We start from the raw sequence: 21957 nt of genomic DNA on the forward strand, positions 1-21957 counted from the left end.
ACTATTTTAATATATTACATTGGGCCTATAATGAAGCTCAACATCTGCTAGAAGTCAAATCTCCCACCATCTCGAGCCTCAGGGCCTACTGGGGGTTGAATCTTCTACCATTTTGATGTTAATTGCTGTATCATTCCTTGAATGGCTGTGCCCTGCCCCCTTCCTGTCTCAAATATAATCCTTGATGTTTTGTGCTAAATATGTTTATTTGTAACAAGGGCTTTGGGAGGATTTTGGCATCTGTGTTTTCACTGTTTTCATAAAATGGCAGACCAGAGGTTTAATTTTGAGAAGCTGAGCACCTGAAACTTCATCCAGAACTTGGTTTTCAGGACCAAGTAATAGGTTTTGTTTCCCTTCTTAGTGAGGGAGGGGGTTGTGATACCTGCCTGGCAGGCGGTGCAGAGAACAAACATTCTTTGCAGGGGGTCTTCTCCTCCCTTCCGCTTCCCATTTTTTCCACACCCTGGCCAGGGGCAGCCTACTTTGCAGGATTTGTTACCAATATTCTTTTAGTTCCATTTTCTTGCCCTTCCAGTTTTGTCAGCTGGAAATAACACCTGAAGCCCTGCGGAATCTGGAAACACTGCGGAGCCTGATTTTCTTATCTACTCCGGTCTCAACATCACTTCTGGAATGCTGGAAATAAACATATTTAGCACAAAACATCAACATTATGCTTCATCTTAAAAACAGATCAGGTTTCTAAGAGGCATGAACTGCAGTGAAGTCAATACCCGTACAAGATTTTGCTAGCCATGCAGCGGTCCAGGGGACTGAACACCCTGGAGGCGCGCGTCCGCTTGGGGAAGCCTTGCGCGGGCCTGCCGTTTTTCTGTGGCTTCAGTGAGCAGAGTATTGGGTGAATGGGAGGGGGAGCTGCGGTTGGAATCTTGTCCCAGGAAGAGAACGACCCTCAGCGGAAGAATTTCTGGGCCAGGGACACGGCGGCTGAGTGAGGTAGGCGACTCGCGGAGAGTGAGCTTTCCACTCCGGATAAGCAAGATCTCGCCCGCAGCTCCGTAGAAGGAGGGGAAGGAGTCGGGGGACGGAGGTGTGGGAGACCTGGAAGCGGCGGACACCGCAGCTCAGCAGAGCCCTGGGCATTTCCCTTTCTTTGAAAGCCCTTCCGAGAGGTCGTTTTATACCCAAAGGGGACCTTCTCAAACGTCAATAGTTAATGGGGGGTGGTGGTGAGAAAATGCTAACATTTTGCAGATGAAAACTCTTGCTCCCCCAAAAGGACCTCTGCTAAGGGTGTTGGGGGAGGCGGGCGGCGGGGAAGGAGGGAGGCCGCCCTGGAGGCTGCGGCGCCTTCGGTGCAGATCCCGCAAATAGGAGCTCCCTGTTGGGTGGCGGAGGAGGTGGGGCGAGGGCAGGGCGCAGAAATAGAGCGCGGGGCTTCCAAGCGCGGCCCTCTAGCGGCGCAGTCCTTGGCCAGGCGCCTGTTTCGCCGGCGGCGGGTGTGCGGCGGTACGGCGGTGCGGCGTGCTTCGCCGCAGGGATCCTCGCTCCGGGAGGGCCTCTTTGAGTCACCGCCGCGTCGTGGAAACCGCCACCCAGCGGAAATCAGGCAGAGGGTGGGGCGCATTCGCCGCCGCGCTCGTGCTCCCCGCCCACGCCGCGGTGTCCCTACGCTCATCCCCAGCCCGCGTCGTCAGGCCGGCGCTGCCAGGTCTGCGCACGCCGCGGCGGCTTCAGCCGGGGCCTGGACCTCCAGCGGAGAAAGAGTTAACTATCCGCGACGAGGAGGAGCCCAAAGAGGGAGGAAGGAAGGAAACTGCTGTCCTTCTGAAAGTTTTTTCCTTCTCTTCTTTTCCCTGCAGAGGTGAGTGTCGGGAGGCGGCGGCGCTCTCTGGGTCCGTGCTCCGCTCCTCTGCTCCCGGAGCTGCCTCCCGACTACCTGGGGACAGGGACAGCCGTCACGGTCGGACAGCCTCCGCAGACCCCTTCTGGGTGCCCCGAGCCATGGATGGCTCAGAGCTGGCCGGGAAGATCCTTTACACCTGGATGACTCTGGTGCTTGGCTTCATACTCCTGCCTTCGGCCTTTGGGGTGTCGCTGGGCATCTCCCAGATCTACATGAAGATCCTAGTGAAAACTTTAGAGGTGAGTGCATGGAGGGATGCGGCGCCCCCTCCTCGGAGGGTTTTAGGGAGAATCCGGGGTGGGGGAGCCAAGGGTAGCGCTGAGAGCCAAGTAGACGCCAGGAGACCAGTTAGGGAGGTCAATGGTCCGGAGGGGTGTGCGTTTTAACCGCCGCTGTATTCCGGCTTCTTCCGCACGCAGAGCTGGAAGGATCCGGACTGAGACCATTAGGACCACCCTGTTGTTCCTCTGGTTGAGGGCAGAGCTACCCCCATCCCTACTGTCATTCTTACTCTGATTTTTACTGATTAGAGTAACAGTGCTACTGCTTTTTCTATCACCAGCTTTCTTTAAATCCATTATACAGGACTGCTGTCTCCTCACTCTCCTTAGTTTTTATAGCCCCCGTTTCAGAGGTCCTTTGGTGGACTAAGGCATCTTGTCCAGAAAGGCATTGTTCCAGTTTATGCTCAAGATAAGAAACCAATTGCTGGGTGGTAGAAAGAAACCTGATTATACTTTAACAGTCATGGGAATTTTATCTAACCAATGGCACTTGAAATGTCATTGAAAGTCTATAATCTTTGACCTCTGCTCTCCCTACACTCGTTTTCACATTTTGCAAAGAAAGGTGTAAGATGGAAGTGGGCCTGGGGGACAACTTCAGTTTACGCTTAATACAGGACTTTATTAAATCCTAGAGGTTTCCCTCTTGACTCTCTCTCTCATCAGATGCTCCCCGAAGCCTTGGAAGCTAGGGAGAACAAGTGTTATCCCCCTTTACAAGTAAGGAAACAAACTCAGAAGCTCCGTGATTTGCTTGAGTTACGTGGTGGAGACAGGAGCCTTAACTGGAGAGAGGGCCTCTAGCTGGTGGTTAATAGTAGACTCTGGGTATGGATTTACTTTGATTTGGGACCAAAATCCCAACTCTGCTTCTCAATATATGACTTTAGGGAAGTCGCCTACTTCTTGTGTTTCATTTTTCTCATCTATAAAACAGGAGGAACAATAACATTATTTCCAAAGGGCAGTTTAAGTGAATTAAAATATGTGAAGTATCTTAGAATGGTACCTGTACGTGTTAGGTGCTATGCATGCGTTTGCTGGTATTAAAAGGATAATATTATTACTTGGATTCTGGCCTTTTTGTTTCTCTAGTTACCATGTTACGGAAATGACAGGCCAGCCAAGAAACAAGCACCACTCGGAGGGTTGGAGTACTCAGATTTATTATGCTGGCGTGCTCAGAGGGTATTTTGCTCCGAAGCTCTGAGCACCTCCAAGACGTGCACATGAGGTTTTATAGGGTTAATTACAAGTATGGGGCTATTAGCCAATAAGGTTCAAACAACAGAAAACAAGGAATCAGTACACTGGAGCTTATCAATTTGGAACAGATCACGTTACTGACACTTGTTGAGCTTGGATTTACGACTTATCTTGTTAGCCCAGTAAACTGACACTAAACTTCAGATTTATGAGTTAGCCCAGCAGAACTTAGATCAGTAAATCGACACTTAGCTCGTTAGCCCAGCTGGGCTTTTCCTTCACAACCACAGGACCTTCTAATACGGGTTTTCCTTTCTGTGCCCTTATTCTCGGTCTGCCCCAGGGTTTGGCTTGATTTGCTCTCCTCCCTCAGCTGGAAGGGTGGCTCCCAGGTATGCATCTCTCATCTGTTTATCTCCTACCTGGAGATTCCCTGCTGACCTCCCACCAGCTAGTCTCCTGCAAACCTCCTCTACCAGCTCACTGCCTGTTTCACCCCATATCTTTGCTGTGCTTTCTCTTTGTGTCTGTTTTTCTGTCTAGTCTTTGAAGTTATATTTGATTCTTCGCTCTCAGCTCTCATTTTAAAAGCCCTGTTGTTTCTGCTTGTGAGATACCTCACAGCTTTACACCTTTCTTATGGACGTAACACTCTGAACTTGGTCACACTGCTTAGCTGCCTCTTACTGTTTAGATCGTTAGATCGTCTTCAGAACACTCTTCCTGGAGCAGATGATTCTCTTCAGCTGGTGTTCACTCTTTCTCAGAATTCTGGAATGACTGAACTGTTCTCCCATACAGCAATGTCTTATGTTTTTTGTTGGTTTTTTTTTTTTTTTGGAGGGGGAAGTAATCACGTTTATTTATTTATTTTAGAGGAGGTACTGGGAATCAAACCCAGGACCTTGTGCATGCTAAGCATGCACTCTACCACTTAAGCTGTACACCTCGCCCCCCCCCCCCCATACAGCAATGTCTTTTGGAATTTGTATCCCAGGTGAGAATAGCTGGAAGTAAATCGCACACTCTGTCCTCCAGGTGCTGAGTCCTGTATCCTTGCTTGAGTAAGTCAGGGCACACTGGGTACAGCTAAAGAGATGTCAAGGAGAGAGGCCTGATAGTTGCTCTTAGCCTGGCAAATAACTATATATTGAAGGGATAACTCCAGTCCAAGATTGACCTGATTTTTTGCCCATCTAGGTTGGAAGAGACTTTGAGACATGCCCTCCTTGTTAATCAAACTGTCAAGAATGCCAAGTTTCCTAATTGTAGTGGGAGATATGCCGCCTAACTTGGAAACCAGGTAGATGGCAGCCTAAGGAACCATCTTCTTTGCTAAGACTAAAGTTACTAGGTCAGAGGAATGCTTGGCATATATGGGATTAGAATGGGGATTCACTTTGTGAGCCAGCTCTGACTTGGTGGTAGCTGCCTGCAGCTCCTGTGTTTGGAATCAGCTGGGCTTGTGATCCCAGGAGCCATATCTGCTTTAGGCGCAAGAAGAGGAGATGGCCACCCAGGGCTTCTCATCCTCCAACTAGAACAGCCTTAGATGTTTCAAAGACACTTCTCTCTGGCAGGAGTTAGTACAAGGGATTGCTTTTCCAACCATGGGGATAAATCCCATAAAAATTGTGCTGATTGGAGTGTGGGTATAGCTAGTGATAGAGTACATGCTTAGCATGCAGGAGGTCCCGGGTTCAAAACCCAGTATCTCCATTTAAAAAAAAAAATGTGTTGGTTGTTTAATATTAGAACATCTTTTGATCTGGGCAAATACCCTGCTTCTTGTAAATTCTATTCAAGGCTCAGCCCTTCTGCTACTCATTTTTCCTTAAGATGTTCTCAGCTGATTTGTTTCTTTTGCATTCCCGTCCCAAGAATATTCTTTGGATTCTTTGATTGGATTTGGATACTTCTCAGGTTTCCTTGGTTGTAATTTATGTACCATTTTAAAAGGTCACTTAGTTTTGTACGTTATGTGTTTATTTTGATAAGTTTTCTTGGCGATTTCGTGACCAATAAACTCAAATTCTGGAAGTTGAAATGTGTGTGGGGTACTTTCTGAATAGCTGACTGTGGTGATTGCTAATTGTCAAGTAACTCACCCAGCTATGTACTCTTCTTTGGACCCTTACCAGTTCAGGTAATAATTATTTATTGAGCACCTACTGAATGCTGCCTTCTGCATTGCTGAGTATCTCCAGATGTGTTCATAAGTCCCTGATATGGCAAGCTACTTGAGGACAAGGCTTGAATTCTTAGCTTAGAGTAAGTGCTGTGATTCTCTAAACCATTAATTTTCAAGGGGTATGTAATGATTTCTAAGGAGTATATATGTCAGTATTACAACTTTATATTAGGGAAAATTTTTTTAGGAATACAAACTATGAAAAGTAAAACTTTTGGCTGTGGGGATGTTTAGAGGGTAGTCTCTGGATGGTGAGGTGTATATATCTGAATCGCTGGGAGAGCATTTGTGAATTTTTTATGTTTATCAAATAGAAATGTGGATTAAAGGTTGAAATATGTTCTGCTCAACCGGTGAAAATTAATTGCGAAGTTAATGATGCGGATGAGGGTGGTGAAGGATTGCAATTCATTGGCCTGAGGCTCATGAGTAGAGGAAAATAAAGAATAGGAAGAGAATGTCGGATTGATGGAGAAGAAGGCGGGGGAATGGTACGCACATTATCTAGTCCAACCAGGTAACAGAAGCAATAAGTGGGTGATAAATGGTAATGGACTAATTTTCCCTTCAACTTTTAAAGAATAAACATAACAACTTCTTCCAGATTTCTGGCTTTATAACCTTGAGCAGGTCACTTAACATTTCCACCTCAGTTTCTCCATGTGGATATAAGAATATGCCTTGTACAGTTATTGTGGAGATTAAGTGAGAAGAGGGAAATGAAAGCACTTGACACATAGTAGGTGCTTAGATCTTAGTGGAGTTTAAATTGGAATACTCTTTGGTTGTGTTTTTGGGTTTTTTTTCACTCCTATGTGGCTAAGATTTAACCTACCTTCAGATCTTTGATGGGTTCGCACACGTGCTCAGAGCAGACTACTGCCTTTTTTCATTACTAGTCTTTCTCTTACCCTGTTCTCCATCCACCATTTAGTCTTCCGTCTTTTTAAAAAGGCATGCTAATAATGCTCAGATGGTGAGCACCTCTGTTATTATCATACTCAGGTATTACCCCTGGGGTTGGAAATATAATCAATGTGCTAGAAGGCCATGACTATTTATGACAGAAAGTAATAATAAAGAAAAGCTACCAGAGCAACATGCTTTTCAGTAAACTGAATTCCGCAGCAACTCTGGGATAGGATCCCTGATGATTCCTGTTGATAGATTGGGGAATGGAGGTTCAGAGAGGTAATCTGTCTGGGCAGAGACGTACAGCTGTCAGTGGTAGAATCAGGATTTCTATTTGAGACTAGAGCCTGAATTCTTACTCTGCCAAGTTGACAGCCTCTGCCGAGAGACAGTTTTTATTTTGCTATAGATGATGGCCAGCTGTTGTTTGAGTAAGCCCGATCTTTTGAATTTTTACATAATTTTAAGCATTTTTCTTCCCTTCTTTCCCTCTCTTTGGTCAATTCTTAAATGTCTTTTCAGTGTGAAAACTGAAAGTTGAATTGTCTAGGTGACAGTGTCATGTTTTTGCAAGCTTTTGGCCTAAGCTTTAAAAATTAGACTTAACCTTTTCTTTTTGGTGAATTGTGGAGCTACTTCCTTCCTTCCAGGAGGATTTTGAAATTCAGTGGAGTGACAGCCTGATTGAGAGTGACATGCCACTCTCTTTGGTCGGGGAGCAAGATGGGGAGTAGGAGCTGGGATTGTTGGAAGCCGTTGTCCCACTTCAGGGTCAGCCTGCAGACGGAGCTGCATCTTTAGTGGTACCTTGAGGTAGATGTGTACCTCTAAAGAGATATTCTTTCTCTGTGTTTAGGCTTAACCTGACCATCTAGAGAAGCTGGCTTGGTGAAAGAGAAATAGCAATTTATTGGGAGATGTGCTGATGGTCTGAAAAAACTGACCATTTTGGTACCTACCTAGTGGGGTGTGAGGAGGGAAGAGAAAGCTGTTTTTCTACTTTGTGGCTGATTGTGGTGATCACTGGATAAATTATCTCCTTTAATCTTTGCAGCAGCCCTTGGTGTTGTTTAGAGATGATGAAACTGAGGTCCCAGGAGGTTCAAATTTTGGCTGAGATGATTAAAGCAAGGAAGTGGCAGCAGTGTACATCTGTCTGTCTGGCTGCAGAGGGCGGGCGCTGGGTCACTTTTGCTGGAGAGTCAGCCTAAGGAAGGAAATGGTTTTCCAGTACAAATTCCCCGGTACATTAAATGACTTCTCCAGCCTTCAGACTTGCTCATCTTAAGCACTGTTAACTGCGTTTTGGAGGACAGACTTCGGAGTCAGCATTTCAGGAGAGGGTCTGTGTGCTGAAACTGGTCTGATGATGGAGCAGGGAGCTCTTTGGAGCATGTGATGCTGTTGGAGGAATGCCCTCGCCTTCATTTGCTGGGGCTGCCGTAACAAAGGCCCGTAGACTGGGTGGCTTAAACCACAGACATTTATTGTCTCACAGTCCTGGAGGCCAGAAGTCCCAAGATCAAGGTGTCAGCAGGTTTGGTTTCTTCTGACGCCTGTCTCCCTGGCTTGTAGATGGTGCCTTCTAGCTGTGACCTCACATGGCCTTTTCTTTGTGTACATGCCCCTGGTTCTCTTCCTCTTCGTATAAAGACACCAGTCATACTGGATTAGGGTCTCACCCTAGGGGCCTCATTTTAACTTACCTCTTTAAAGGTTCAGTTTCCAAAATTCAGTCATATGCTGAGGTTTTGGGGTTAGGACTTCAGCATATGAATCTGGGGGAGAGACACACATTCAGCCCATAAGCCATGAAGTGTTTTCCATTATATGGAGCATGGAATAATCACCCTTGCCCAAGGTGATGACCATCTATGCAAAATATAAAACCACAAGTCTGCGATGAAAGAAGCGAGCTCCAGGATAAGGGTGTGAGTTTTTACCAAATTTTATTGTAATCATATATTTGGTCCACTTTCAGATGATAGTAGGTACCAAGGCTTTAAAAGTGAAAAACTATGGAAATCAACTTTTATCTCTGTTGAGAAAGATGAGAGATCTAAGTCCTGAGTTTGAGAATTTCTGCACAGATCAACAAGGAAGAGAAAAGGACGCAACCAGATTAAGACTGCGTTTATTATCATTTGTGACTTGCCACTTGAAGCTGGGAGATTAGGCCTCTATTTATAGCCTGTTCTCTCTAAGCGCCAGTGGCATGTTCCTTCTTTGCTCTGTGGGATGTTGTGCAGGGGTCCTGACGTAGTCAGATCATGTACGTGCTTTAGTTTATTTATTCTCTATCACTTATTTTCTTACTCACTTGAAAAGACACTTTTTTTTTTACCTCTCTATTTAATCTCTCCTGAGCCCAGCAATAATTGAAGTTTTTGCCTTGACATATCTAATAAATTGTCTTTTTGTCCCTTCAAGTGTGCCAAAGTCCTTAAGTATAATGATTACAATGCCTTTTCCCGTTTGTTTTGCTTTTCTCCCACCTCCCCAGATCAAGTCAATTTAGACATTGTTAGCTTGTGCAATTGTAATCATCTCAGTAATATTCAAAACTAGAAAAATCGCTGTTGGGATTTTCTGGAGCACTGTCCAAAGAGTTCACTTGCAGGTTTTGAATTATGATGTTAATGGTAGGTAATTTTGGAAATGCAGAAAAGAAGTGTAAAGAAGAAAATAGTGAATCATGTCTTGGTGTATTTCTTTACACTCCTATATTTATTCAGAACAAAACGGGAGTTCACTTTCCTGCTTTTAAATTCTCTCAAACCAGTGGTTCCTCACAAGCATAACATTTTCCCTATGCATCCTAATAGGTCAGAGGCCTGGTGGGCAGATGTCTCGTTAGTGACTTCATGGATTCCTTTCCGGCTTTCCAGCTTTCACGCTGATCCTTCTGCAAGCTTGTTTCTGATACAGGCGGTTAGGCAGCTTTGAGTGTGTCTCACCTTTGAACGCCTACTTTGTTATGAAAATAATATTCTTTGTGCTCTATGTTTATGTCTTTACATGTCTTAATCTCGTTTAATCCTCATAGCAATCCCATGGGACAGGAACTAGTATCCTCATTTTACTGATGAGGAAACAGGCTGAGAAGGATTAGGTAACTTTAAGCCCACGCAGACTTGATGCCATAGTCTGTATTCTTGCCGGTCATGCTTCACGACCTTTTCAAGGAACAGTTTATTGGGGGTATGAGGTGTGTATGAGGGGTTTAAATAGGGGAAACATGATCTTTCCCTCGTTTTATTTAGGCATTATCAGTAACTAATATAAAAGTATACCTGGGACTTGGAATACTATTACATCAGAGATTCAGTGGGGTCTCTCTTCCATTCAAATAGCACCAGGGCTTAATGATTAATTTCACATCTGTATAAGCATGGTTTACATATTTTACATCCCGTCTGTGGCACAGTTTACATTAATACTTCTTGTTTTTGAACAGTGGGCCACGATACGAATTGAAAAAGGAGTCTCAAAGAAATCAGTTCTTAAACACTCAGCTTCTGTTGGTGAGTCTTCCTTTTTATTATGATGGTTAAAGTATCCAAATTGGGAAGATTTGTAGCTACCCAGTTTGAACTTGAAATATGCATAGAGTAATGCATTTTACGGGCCTTGGATTGTTCATAAGTCTGTCCTTTATGCAAAATAGCAGCTGTCCGAGTTTTGAATGAGTTTTTACTGTAAAGGTGGGTAATACGTACTAGCTCTTGGATGTGTTCTTACAGGCTATTTCTAAAGGTGTGTGTTTAAAGATGTTTGCCCACAGTAGTTACTGGTCTTAAGAAAAAAAAAAAGGCTAATTGGAGTACCTGGGGTTAAGTTAAACCTATTTTTGAGGTTTTGTTAGCACCTTATTCTAACTTGTGGTTCTCAAAGTGTGTTCCTCAAAATATTCTTTCTTGCTAAATACTAATCGGTAATTCATTAAAAAAAAAGAAAGAAACTCCCTTGTGAAAGAAGCGTGGGAATCACCACATACTACACCTTCTTTTTGGAGAGTAATACTGCAGAGTGACAAAGACTCAGGAAAATCCTGTGTTAAAAGAGACTGGCTTAATTTTTGCTAGAAGTGTTAACAAATCAACCGAGCTAACCAGTCCCTGCTTCTATTTGTATGCTTTGCTTTTGTCCCAATAAACCTTTCACTTGGGTTAAGAATTTTAAGAATTTTTTAAGACACCAGGTTCATAGTGGGGTAGAATTCTATGGAAGTGATGGCCATGAAATTAGGAAGAAGTAAACCCTTGATTTAATTAAAAGATTAAGCCTTTGTGTGTTCTTCAAAAATAATGTGGGAACAACTTCGTGTCCATCTAATTTAGAGTTAAAGATGGTCAAAATGTCATATACTTCACTAGAAGAAGCATATCTTCTGGAGGCTTGTCTAAGAGGAGTTGTAGAAATTATATACTATACTGAAATTTGGAAATAAGGAATTTGAATGAAAGCACCTGTGTAATTAGATTGTTACGTTCAAATGATTGAACCAACTAGTTTAACATCATAGTGTCTACTTAAACACCAAAGGATTAGCACTGACAACATTTTTTTTACCAATATTGGATATTTTTGGCTATTCTTGATCGTCTTTTTTATTGCCAGATACCTTCTCTTGGGTATAGCAGATCTAATAATTTAATTTTTCTGGGTACTTTTTAAATATGTGTCCTTGTGATTTAGGGAGAGAACAGAGTTTATTGCTGATTTTTTGTCGTACTTGGTGAGACTTTGGGCCATCATTGATCTTGGGTGAAATTCTATGGGGCCTTATAGATTGGGGTGGTGATGGTGTATGTCTTGGGCCGTGAATTTAAAAGGGCACAAAGTATTTCAAATTTGTAGCTTTAGAGGATTAAAAAAATCACCAGGAGAGGGTGTTTGTAGCATTGTTTTAGTTTTTCAGCCTATCTGGAAGTGAATATTACCACTTGTTGGATTTTTTTTTTTTTTTTTTTTGGCTTGCATCTGTCTTTTTCTATTTTTGGTCTGTCTTTTTCATGGTCCCCCCAGGAGGGAGTGGAAGTGAACAGGAGGAGAAAATAGATGTCACAATGGTAAAGAGTTAGGCTGATGCCTACAAAATTTGTCATGTTTCATTCAGCGTGGCTAGCCGCCTTTTTAGCCATTGACATTGGGAATTGACTATTGCAGCTACTAAGCATTTACTACCTGTGAGGTTGACTGGGGATCCAAAGGTGATTAAGATGTGGTTCCTGTGGGGTGAGTCATCCAACAGGCCACTGTGATAAATGGTAAAATCATTACATAAGCAAAGGATGATGTGAGATCTCATTTAGTCTTTGCCTTGTGCTGCTTTCATCTCTGTTAACCCCACAACTGTGCGTGGTATGCACCTCCACTCCCATCCTGACTTACGTCCTGTGTGGGTCGCCCTGTTGCAGGGTGTGTTCCCTGTTGGTGCATGTGGGTGTTTGGAGTCAGCCGAGAGGTAGGATCACAGTCCTAGACAGAGGGAGGGTGATGAAACATACCGAGCACTGTGTGCTGGTTGGCTGGTGTAATTTCCTCCCTTCAGAGCATCATGTCTCTGTACTGTAGCCAACCAGAGCACAAGTCAGGGTGGAGCTGGTCAAAGTTTAAGCAAGGGTCACTGGCAGGCCACAGGCCCTAGGGATGGGGGTGCGATTTCGAGGTGTTTGAATGATATAGTGCTGATGATAGGTTTGGGAAGCCAAGAGGGAGAGATGAGCTAAACAAGGACAAGACTCATGTTTATTTTCTGCACCAACAAATTCCATCTGCCACTCTTACTTGGTGAAGCACATTTTTGGAAACACTTTTCAAATCTCCCTCTCCAGTTAAACCCCTCATGTATTCTGTTTCTTCTGTGTTTTTATTGAGTAAGCCGACTGAAAGCTGGACCTAGGGAAGGATTATCTTTCTACTTAGATATTTCTCTGCTGTCTTTGGCTGTACTCTACTGTGTCTTCTGTTAAGACACTGTCTTGGCTTATTGAGCTTCAGATATGATATGAGTAAGAGCTCTTTAAGAAGCTGTATCAGTGCATCTTCTGCTTCTAGGTTTAAGGACTTTTCTCTCTCTTTTTTTACTACATTCTATTTTTATTTTTTTTATTTTTTATTGTACTTATTTTTTTAATGGAGTTACTGGGGATTGAACCCAAGACCTCGTGCATGCTAAGTATGCCTCTACCACTGAGCTATACTGCTCCCCTCCAAGGACTTTTCTTCGTTGTTAATACAATAATGAAGATAAATTTTCTTCCCCACTTCAAGTAACTATGTTATAGGCAGGCATTCAACTTCAGTGGAGAATACAATTACCCTCTACCCTAATTTTTGCTGATGCGCTAGAAAGTAAAACAAGAAAAGAGAAGGGTATTGGCTTTTTTGCATCAGCTGTGTTTTTACCTCTCCAGCCATAGGACAAGTTTATCTCCTCGTGGTCGGATGGAGATTTTAACAACTTTTATTTTACTCTGCTGTAAGTAGTGCAAGGGACCATTTGACTTTTAAGGAGCCACCAACCAGCCTCACTCTTTGGGTACCTGATTTCCAGGACTTACGCTGTCAGACTTGAATGAGTTTGTAATTTTGATTGCGACTGAAATGAATGTAATTAATTATGTCATTTTCATGACACAGGATTAATTCCACTGTAATTGCATTATGATGCTAGGACTTTCTGAATGATGACCAACTAAATGTCGACAGGCAGGAATAAAGGTCTGCATTTGCTCTTGTCTAGGGAGTGAGTCACAAACAATACAAATAAATGAAAGCTATGGCTCCGTCCTTCTGGCAAGGTCCCCTGGAGTGTGTTGCCGGACTGACTCAGCACTGTCGGCTGTGGGAAAGGCACCCACCTCCTCTGGGCCTCCAGGTTGCCCTGTTCCAGCAGGCGCCAAGCACGAGGATTTGGGGTCACATGGCCTATTGTTAATTAAGCCTCTGGGCTGAGTTTCTCCTCTGCCCTGTATCTCTTGCCCCCCAGCCCCTGCCTGCCTTCCGCCCAGACACACGCAAGGGACAAAATGCTGTGACAAAGCTTCTGATGTCCCTGTTCAGCGAGAGTTCAGGCTGCCCAGTGTTTCCCTCTAATTTTACATCTGGAATTCTTTCTGTGAGAACCGATTAACCGGGTCGATACCAGTTCAACATCTGTTACGTCAGCAGTAATCAGATCTCCTGACTTCCCAGAAAATGTGGGACAATGTGCTGTAACAGAAATTTGAGGAGTGTCATTTTTCTGTGCTCATTTTGTCTTGGGCAGGCTGTTTTTGATAGTCTGTTTAAATCAGCTAAATTGATTTAGCGCTAATTGTCCTGGTGTAAGCTCTGCTGTCCTCAGGATATGGACTACACTACATTTAATGGGTTATCTTGCTGATAAAATCCTAGGACCTGTTCTAGCTAGGTGTAGAGAGAAAAATAACCCACTTACGGCACACGGAAGGATTAGAGGTTGATTTTCTTTATCACAGCGAAACGTCTACTTGCTTACATTAGTCTACCTCTGTTGGTAGGTCTTGTGCCTGATGGTGATGATGATGAAGACAATTTTCAAACATACACAAAAGTAGAAAAATAGTATAATGAGACCCATACAGGCATCTTTTGTCAAGATTTTGCCGCGCTTGATTCATCTGTCACCCCTCAGTTTTCGCTGAAGTATTCAGTGCAGATTTAAGATGTCATGCCTTTTCATACATTTTTTAAAAAAAGGACTTTAAAAAATAACCACAATAAGCTCTCAGCGAAAAAAAAATGTGACAATGACTATATATGTTCATGTATAACTGAAAAATTGTGCTCTACACTGGAATTTGACACAACATTGTAAAATGACTATAACTCAATAAAAAGTGTTAAAAAAAAGAAAAGAAAAAACCCCCCACAATACTGTTCTCCCTTTAACAAGCTTAATAATTTCTTAGTATTGTCTAATACACAATCCATATATAAATTTCCCTAATAGTTTCAAAATGGTTTGATAATTGATTTGTTTGACTCAAGATTCAGTCCTAGTCCACAGATATGTTGTTTATTTATTTATTGGCACTGCTTTATTAGACATATGGAGTTTCAATTTTTCTTCTTGGAACAAAATATGGGAAAAGTAACTAATACTTAACAGCCTATGATTCTGAAAAAAATTCACTAACATACCATATATTTTAATCCTCATATCTTAATACAGCTCTGTAGAAGGCAAAGGTTTGCTTTTTTGTTGGTTTGTTTGAAAACTGTAAAATTAGCATTTGCATTTCTAAGTGCAATACAATGAAGACTTAGTTCAGTGACACTTCGGAGAGCACTTTGGCAATTCGTAGCAAAGTTGAAGACCCACTGCCCTTTGACTCCATGATTTCACTTCTGAAATATTGAACACACCCAAATGCTCAGCATGTGTGAATTAGGAGACACATTACAAGTGTGGACATGTGGTGGAAACGTGGCGACAACCCAGTCACTCCTCAGGAGGAAAATTATGCTTTATTTATACTATACAGATTTACATGAAGAAAACAAAATGGACAAATCTCAAACAATGTTGAGAGCAAAGAACTGTATAGTATAATAACATTCAAAATTTAGAATCTTTCACTATCTTATAATAACCTATAATAAAAAAGAATATGAAAAAGAATATGCATATATGTATATGTATAACTGAATCACTGTGCTGTACACCAGAAACTAACACAACATTGTAAATTAGCAATCTTCAATTAAAAAGAAAATTTACCGGGAGGGAAATAGCTCAGTGGTAAAGCTCATGCTTAGCATGTATGAGGTCCTGGGTTCAATCCCCAGTACCTCCATTAAAAAAAAAAAATTGGTACATTCAATAGATACTATATATTTATGTAGATATATGTAGGTAAGTATAAAATACTTGCGGAAATGCTATGTGGTAGGATAATGGTTAGCTCCTAGGAGGGAGGAAAAAGGTGGGGAGGTGGGCTTTAACTGTATCTATAATTTTTTCTTTAAAAAAAAGTCTGAAGCAGATACGACAATGGGTATCTTTTTTCTTTTGTTGAACTCATATTTTTTGGTTAAACTTATATTTTAAACAGAAACATTAAAAAGCCCCAACCAAATAAAATATCAATAATCATTCAGCTGGAGACTTTCTTTAGTCCGATGAACGGAACCAGTTTTATATGAATAGAAAAGAGGCACCAGCCACAGGAGTGTGACTGATGGTTACCCACTCCAAAATACATCTCCCATCAGCGAGACCAGGGCCTGGAATTTTAACTTAAACCCGTGGAACACAGGTCTTGTTGACTGAAGTATACAGCCTCCTAGAGCTGGCTTTTACAACCTCAGTACTGCTGACATTTTGGGCTGAATAGTTCTTCATGGGGAACAGTCCTCTGCACTGTAAGATGTTTCGCCGTGTCCCAGGCCTCTACCCACTAGATGACAGTAGCACACCCCTAATGTGACAGCCACAGTGTCTCCAGACGGCGCCAACTGTTCCCCGGGGGCAAAATCCTCCTCTCCCCTCCCCCAGCCCTCCTTCCACTCCTTGTGGAACCACCTCTCTCGGTGAATAATGCATTACTCTGTTGGTACCACTATCATTGGCAGAATTTATTTTGCTTTTCTAACTAATAGCCCCTTGAAGGAGCAGGACTTGATTTCTGCAGTTTTTGGTGGCTCTGGTTTGGGGGAAGATGGAGTGCGAGGTAAGGAATGGGAACAACATGGTTAGCAGAGAACACTGGATGGTGAGAGAGGAGGCATGTTCCTTCTGGACAAGGGACTCTTCCGCCAAACTTCGCCTTGGAATCTGAGGGAAATATGCTGACTCTTTTGGAGGGAGCTTTACTTTAGAGTGAATTAGAGATTGCATATGACTTGGTGCCCTCACCTCTGAAAGCATAGATGACTTAGGATTTAATTCTGGCCAGCAGTGAGTAAGCGGGATGGGGTGGTTCTGGCAGGAAAGAGGAAGGATGATAGAACGTCAGAGCAGATGAAGGGTCTTAACTGCATTGTGAGTGAGGGGTGGAAAAAGTACAGTTTAAGCCTGAAGACACAGAAAGGAAGGCTCCCATCCTAAGAAACTAGTTTTCCCGGTATATTTTAGCTTGTAAAATGTACCGTTATTTTTCAGATTGCTTTTTTTCCCATAGAGCTGTTACAAAGTAGATGACTTGCCCTATGCCCTGTTCGTATTTTCTGTGAAGCTAGTTTTTTTTTTTTTTTAAGTAACTAATATAAGCAGGTTTTTAATCTTTCTATCCTCAGCACTAACGAGCTGTTGGAGATCTTGCTGGTGATTTAGCTCCCGTAATCCCAAACCTCCCAGCAGTTTAAAAGAGGGTATCTGTGTCTCAGAATTATGGAGGTTTGAAAAAGCTGGGTGAGAACTAAGACTCAAGGACTCTTTGAGGGTGAACAGGTAATAGAATCAGATGATTAGACAGTCAACTCAAGAACACGTCCCCTGTTTATTTAGCGTTCTCTTTATTGTGTGGAGGAGCGGACATCTCACCTAGTACCCACAGAATTCAAAATCCAGCTTGTCATTTTAGAAGGGTTCTCCAAACCAGGCTCCCTTCTGGCCACCCTTCCCCACAGAGGAAACTCCAGTCAAAACATCAAAACTTCTCCATTTTGTTTCTACCTTACAGACAAGAACCTATCGATAATAGTAATTACCACTGTTGTTAGACACCGACTCCCCTGTGCAAAATTATTTACACTATTTATATGAGGCTAATAGTTTATTAATCCCCATTTTACTGATCAGGAAACTCCAAGTGAAAAAAGTCAAGTAAATTGCTTCAAGTCACATCGCTAGTCAAAGGCAGCCTGAAAAGGAATCACAATTTCTCTTTTCCTACTCAGAATCCCTTGCCACCACTCACTACCCAAAACCATGCCTTCCTCACCAGCATCTCCAGCCATTGCCTTCTGATTCTCCCACTGAAAGTTGAGGTTACTCTTTCGCAAATGGAAACTCCTCTGGTGAGTGTTGGCTTTGTCACATTCTAGGAAACTGGTAACATTTCAGTCACAAATCATCTACGGACATTTCAAAGAAACAAATCTATTAAGAATATTTAGTATTATAATCTAAGATACCATACACAAATGCCAAATTACAAGGTTGACATTTTAATTGAATCGATGGCTCATTTGATGATGAAGCTTTATGGACAATTCTGTGTTATGGGATTTCTTGTTTAATTAAATTACTTACATCTGAGTTAACAAAGTTAATGTGGACTGTCAGCCAAGATATGAGTCAACAGTATATTGAATGAGATGTTAAAATGTAAGTTGTTAAAATGTGAGTTGTTAAAATGAAACTGCCTGTTATTCTAAATGCCTGCTGGTTTCTCTGCGATGTTAACTGACAACTGATTACAATGTCCATAATCCACGTCATTTATGCTTTAAAATAGGTCTGAACAGATGGTTAATTCCATAATTAGTATTTATATCTGGGATTAAAAATCTTCCCTTTTATAATCAGCTTTGATTTTTTTGGAAGGTTTCTGGAGAACTACTGGAGTATACAATGATGAAAAAGGATGTTAAAAAAAAAAAGAAGAAAAAGGAGGTAGATTTTCTCATCCACCTTTCTCAGGAGACAAAAAGTGTATCTGTAGTACTTCTAGCCTAGTACTTTCAATCTTGATAACTGAGAGACACTAACAGAAAATTACTCTAAATTTTAAAATAGGGCAAATTATTCTATTTTAGGTTTTATAAACCATGTAGAAAACAGGAAAGTAGAAGCTTTATTTCAGTAAAGCTTTTGATTCTGTCTTAATCCCAAGTAACAGGGCTGACAAATCCATTCTTCCTGTTTCCCCTCCCGTGACTCAGGCAGACTCAGTAATTGATGAAATCTTTGTCATTGAACCAAGATGTGGCCTCAGAATCCTCCTTAACACAAACCTGCGGACAGCTTCTCATTACCAGCCGATTTGGAGTTGACCTTCCCTTGAAACCTTGTCACACTCCTGATCTGGAGATCAGACGGGGCCTCTCACACTGCTCATCGGAGGGTCACTAACTGAAAGGAGGGGAGCCTGCTGAGTAATTGGGGTTGGCATAGATTTGGTTGTATTGTTTGAGGTTGCACTGATGACTTTGACTAATTGAAAGTGCAGTACAGTTGATTGAATGCTCTTAAATTAGGTTTTCAACAACCTGGGAAACATGAATAGAATTTAGTAATTTTGATGGTTTTGATGAATGTGCTGTCAGAGGGAGGGATGACATTCAAGATCCTCTACTCAAGGAGGGTGCTCCGGAGTGGGATAGAAAGCCAGGCTTGGTTATATGATAGAGAAAGCCCAGCTCCTTCAAAAGGCCAGAGGCAGAGTTATAGATAAGCAGGCAGGGGAGATCAAGGCAAAGCATAGAAAAACAACGCTGCAGTGCATACCAGAACCAGCATGTTCCACTATGTAGTGATGTTTTGCTTTCAACTTTTTTTTTTAATTGGGGAGAGGTCATTAAATCTATTTATTTATTTATTATTAGTTTTTTTTTTTTTTAAGTGGAGGTACTGGGGATTGAACCCAGGACCTTGTGCACGCTAAGAATGCACTCTATTATTTGAGCTATACCTTCCTCCTGTGATGTGCTGCTTTGAATCACTAACCCTGGTCTTGGCCATGAAAAGTACTTAACGTGTGTCTTCTTTGTACCTGTGTTATATGTGGAACTATGCCTGTGAGCAATCTGGAGCCTAGTTAAGGAGCTAACACCAAGATCCAGATATTCACATGGCAGTTGAGAATCAGGCACTATTGATATTTATTTCCACAAACATATAAACATAATTAATTTAAAGAAGAAAATTCATGAATGTAGCATGAAAGGAGATAATTTTGGATGGGGGACATCAAAGAGAGTTTTTTGTGGACGTGTTGGTGTTGAGCTGGCCACGTGAAGGTGGACTGGGGTTAACTAAGGTGACAGCGTGTTCTAAACTGGGAAAATGAGGGAATAGTTTAAATAGCAATGAGAGTAAGCTTAGTTTATAGAAGGGACAAAACATAGAAATAAGATTAGGTTACTAAAGGCCTTAAATGCAAAGCAGTTTAGATGTGATATAAAGGCATAGATAAATCCAGATTTACTGTTTATATTAAGGGTGGTAGAGAGTAAATTCTGAAGCCATAAAAATGGTAAACAAGATCTGTGAAGGTTAGTTACTGAATTAAGAAAGAAAAGAGGGTGACATTTTGCAGTTGGTTAATTAGAAGGAAGCCATCTCACTTTTTCTTCAGATTCGTAAAAGATGGAACAAAAAGACTGGCTTAAATTAAAGTAAAAAAAGAAAAATTGGTAGATGAAAGAAAAAATTTCTTGTTAATAAAAAATGATCAGAAAGCTGGACCAGGCTAGTAGGTAGATTATGTAAAATTTTTGTACAAATAGCATAGAGAGTTGAGAATTTGGTAGGGGGAGTATGAATTATGTAACAAAACTTCATTTTTTTAGCAGCGGCTTGTCATCTTGGTTGTAGCAAGTTCCCTATAAAAGTTTTAAGTATTCCCGTTTTTCACCTGTCTGCGTGTGGTATTTATCTCTGAAACGCTGGCATCTGCTTGTGGGTCGCCGGTTCTATGGGCAGAAGAAGCAAGAAAGCTCGTCATCGGTTCTTTTATTCTGCCTGCAACCAGCAACTCTAGGCCTCTTCACCTTTCCTCTTTTCTTCAGGAGGTTTTGTACTAGAATTTCCCAGTTTTCTTTTCCTATTTCTTTTTGCTGAGGCACTTGGGGCAACATAAATTCTTGAATGAACAAGAAGGTGAGGGACCAGGGCACCGAAGCAGGCCTTGTACATCGAAGGCTGGGAGATGGGGAGCAGATAGCGGTGGTTCTGTGTTTGTTAAGAAGAAGCTCTTGGGGCTCAGAGAAAGGAGAGATCCTGTTGGGCTGGTGATTAGACAGATTTTTCCTTGAGTTGGGGTAGGAAGAAGCCTTTGATGTCTGGATGTCCTGGGGGTGAGCAAAACTTTTAGGCAGGGACCTCTCCTTTGTGACAAAAGCTCTGCTCTGTCCCCTCTTCACTCACTTTTCCAGGTCAGGTGCCTAGTGTCTCTGCTTCTCTTCCTCAGAGCTCCGCTTCCCCCAGAGCTTGGGCTGGTTAGAGAAGAACTTCAGTTCCCTCAAGTCCTATCCCGTTTTCTGAAGGTTCCTCAGGGAGCAGAACCAGTGGACCCCTTATGTCTCCTGGAACTTCTGGGACACCTGGTGAACCTGGGGAACAAGAGGAAAGAGCAGGATGCTCTCAGAGCCCTTTCCCTGTCTCGCCTCAGTGTTTCTCTCTGGGAACAGAAGTCTTGCCTCTGTGCTTCTCTGTGTTGAGTGCTGGGCAGCCCGCACCTGCTAATTTCATCGAGTGGACCCTGATGCTCGAGGATGCAGGGGGCGCCATGGACAAACTTTGTGCTTGGGATCATTTGGCCCTTTTACCTTTGAGCATCTGGAAAGCTGCATTTTCTGCGGAGGACAGCACCTTGGAGGAACATGGCTTCAGGCCTCTACAAAAAGTTCAGGTACTTTGGAGACAGTGCGCATACGTAGCAAATGGCACCCTTCTTCAAGTTGTAAGAGAAAACAGCATTACGGGCAGTGATTTCGGGTATCCCTTTGTAACCAGTGGCATTCTGTTGGTCTAAGCAGAGGGTAAATTGGCAATGAATTCCAGAGACGATCCCCTTAAAAAAAAAGAAAAGAAAAGGGAAAAGACAATCGAGGCTGGATAGAGCATATAGATGTTGGCTATCTGTGACTAATAACATTCACCTGCTTGGTAGACTGTGTAAAGTACTTAGAGTCTTTGCAGAGGGTAAATGTATGCTTTTTTTTTTTCCCAAGTGTGGTCAGCTTCTTGTTTATTAAGTTGATATCTGTTAATGTATCATGTGGATGAATCCTTTCCTCTTCCTGCTTCTGCAGTGATGTTGGCACAAATTCACATGCATAGATGGATAAATGGATGTCCTTATTTTCAATGACTCATGTGTTCAAAATGGTGAGTTCCCTTGCCAGTCAGTGGCCAACCCACCTGACTCTCCACAACAGATACCAAATGTGCGATGCCAGCAGGCGTTGTGAAATCCCAGTGTGTGACAGCGCTCAGCTTCTGATGCTCATCCGGCATCTATGCAGTGGGCTGGTGCCCAGGATTGTTAGTCAGTAGAGAAGCGTGTGTATCAGACTACAGGTACCAGGAGGAGAGAGAAAAACAGGCATTTTATAATCAACGAAAAGAAGTAACACCCTTTTGTCTTCCTTAAAAAGGAAGGGCATTGCCTTGCCAATTCACCCTTATCCTCATCGGACACGCCACCCACTGTGTCCTCTAGTACAAGCCTGAAACTTATAAGTGATATTTCGTAAGTTTGATATAACATGATCTTTTTTTTTTAGTCTTTGCTAATAATCAGTTAAAACAACTCCTGCATCATGTAATGAAGAAGGTTGATGGCTCATGGGCTCAA

At 42.4% G+C, this 21957-nt stretch overlaps 1 protein-coding gene across 8 annotated transcripts in view; it reads left to right on the forward strand.

Annotated features, from left to right (window-relative positions):
- Window positions 1-780: 780 nt before the first annotated feature.
- GPAT3 (glycerol-3-phosphate acyltransferase 3) overlaps window positions 781-21957 on the forward strand; it is a 58729-nt gene continuing 37552 nt past the window's right edge. The window contains exons 1-3 of one of the 8 annotated variants that reach the window (XM_074346560.1): window positions 781-960; window positions 1827-2109; window positions 9921-9987. In XM_074346560.1, the coding sequence (XP_074202661.1) occupies window positions 1969-2109; window positions 9921-9987 (208 nt within the window). In that variant the 5' untranslated portion in view covers window positions 781-960; window positions 1827-1968. Of the gene's footprint in view, window positions 961-1402; window positions 2110-3707; window positions 3753-9920; window positions 9988-21957 lie in introns of those variants that run through there. The other 7 variants (XM_074346556.1, XM_074346538.1, XM_074346546.1 and 4 more) reach the window with 7 other exon arrangements.

Source organism: Camelus bactrianus, chromosome 2, assembly GCF_048773025.1.
Source record: "Camelus bactrianus isolate YW-2024 breed Bactrian camel chromosome 2, ASM4877302v1, whole genome shotgun sequence".
Classification (NCBI taxonomy): Eukaryota; Metazoa; Chordata; class Mammalia; order Artiodactyla; family Camelidae; genus Camelus; species Camelus bactrianus.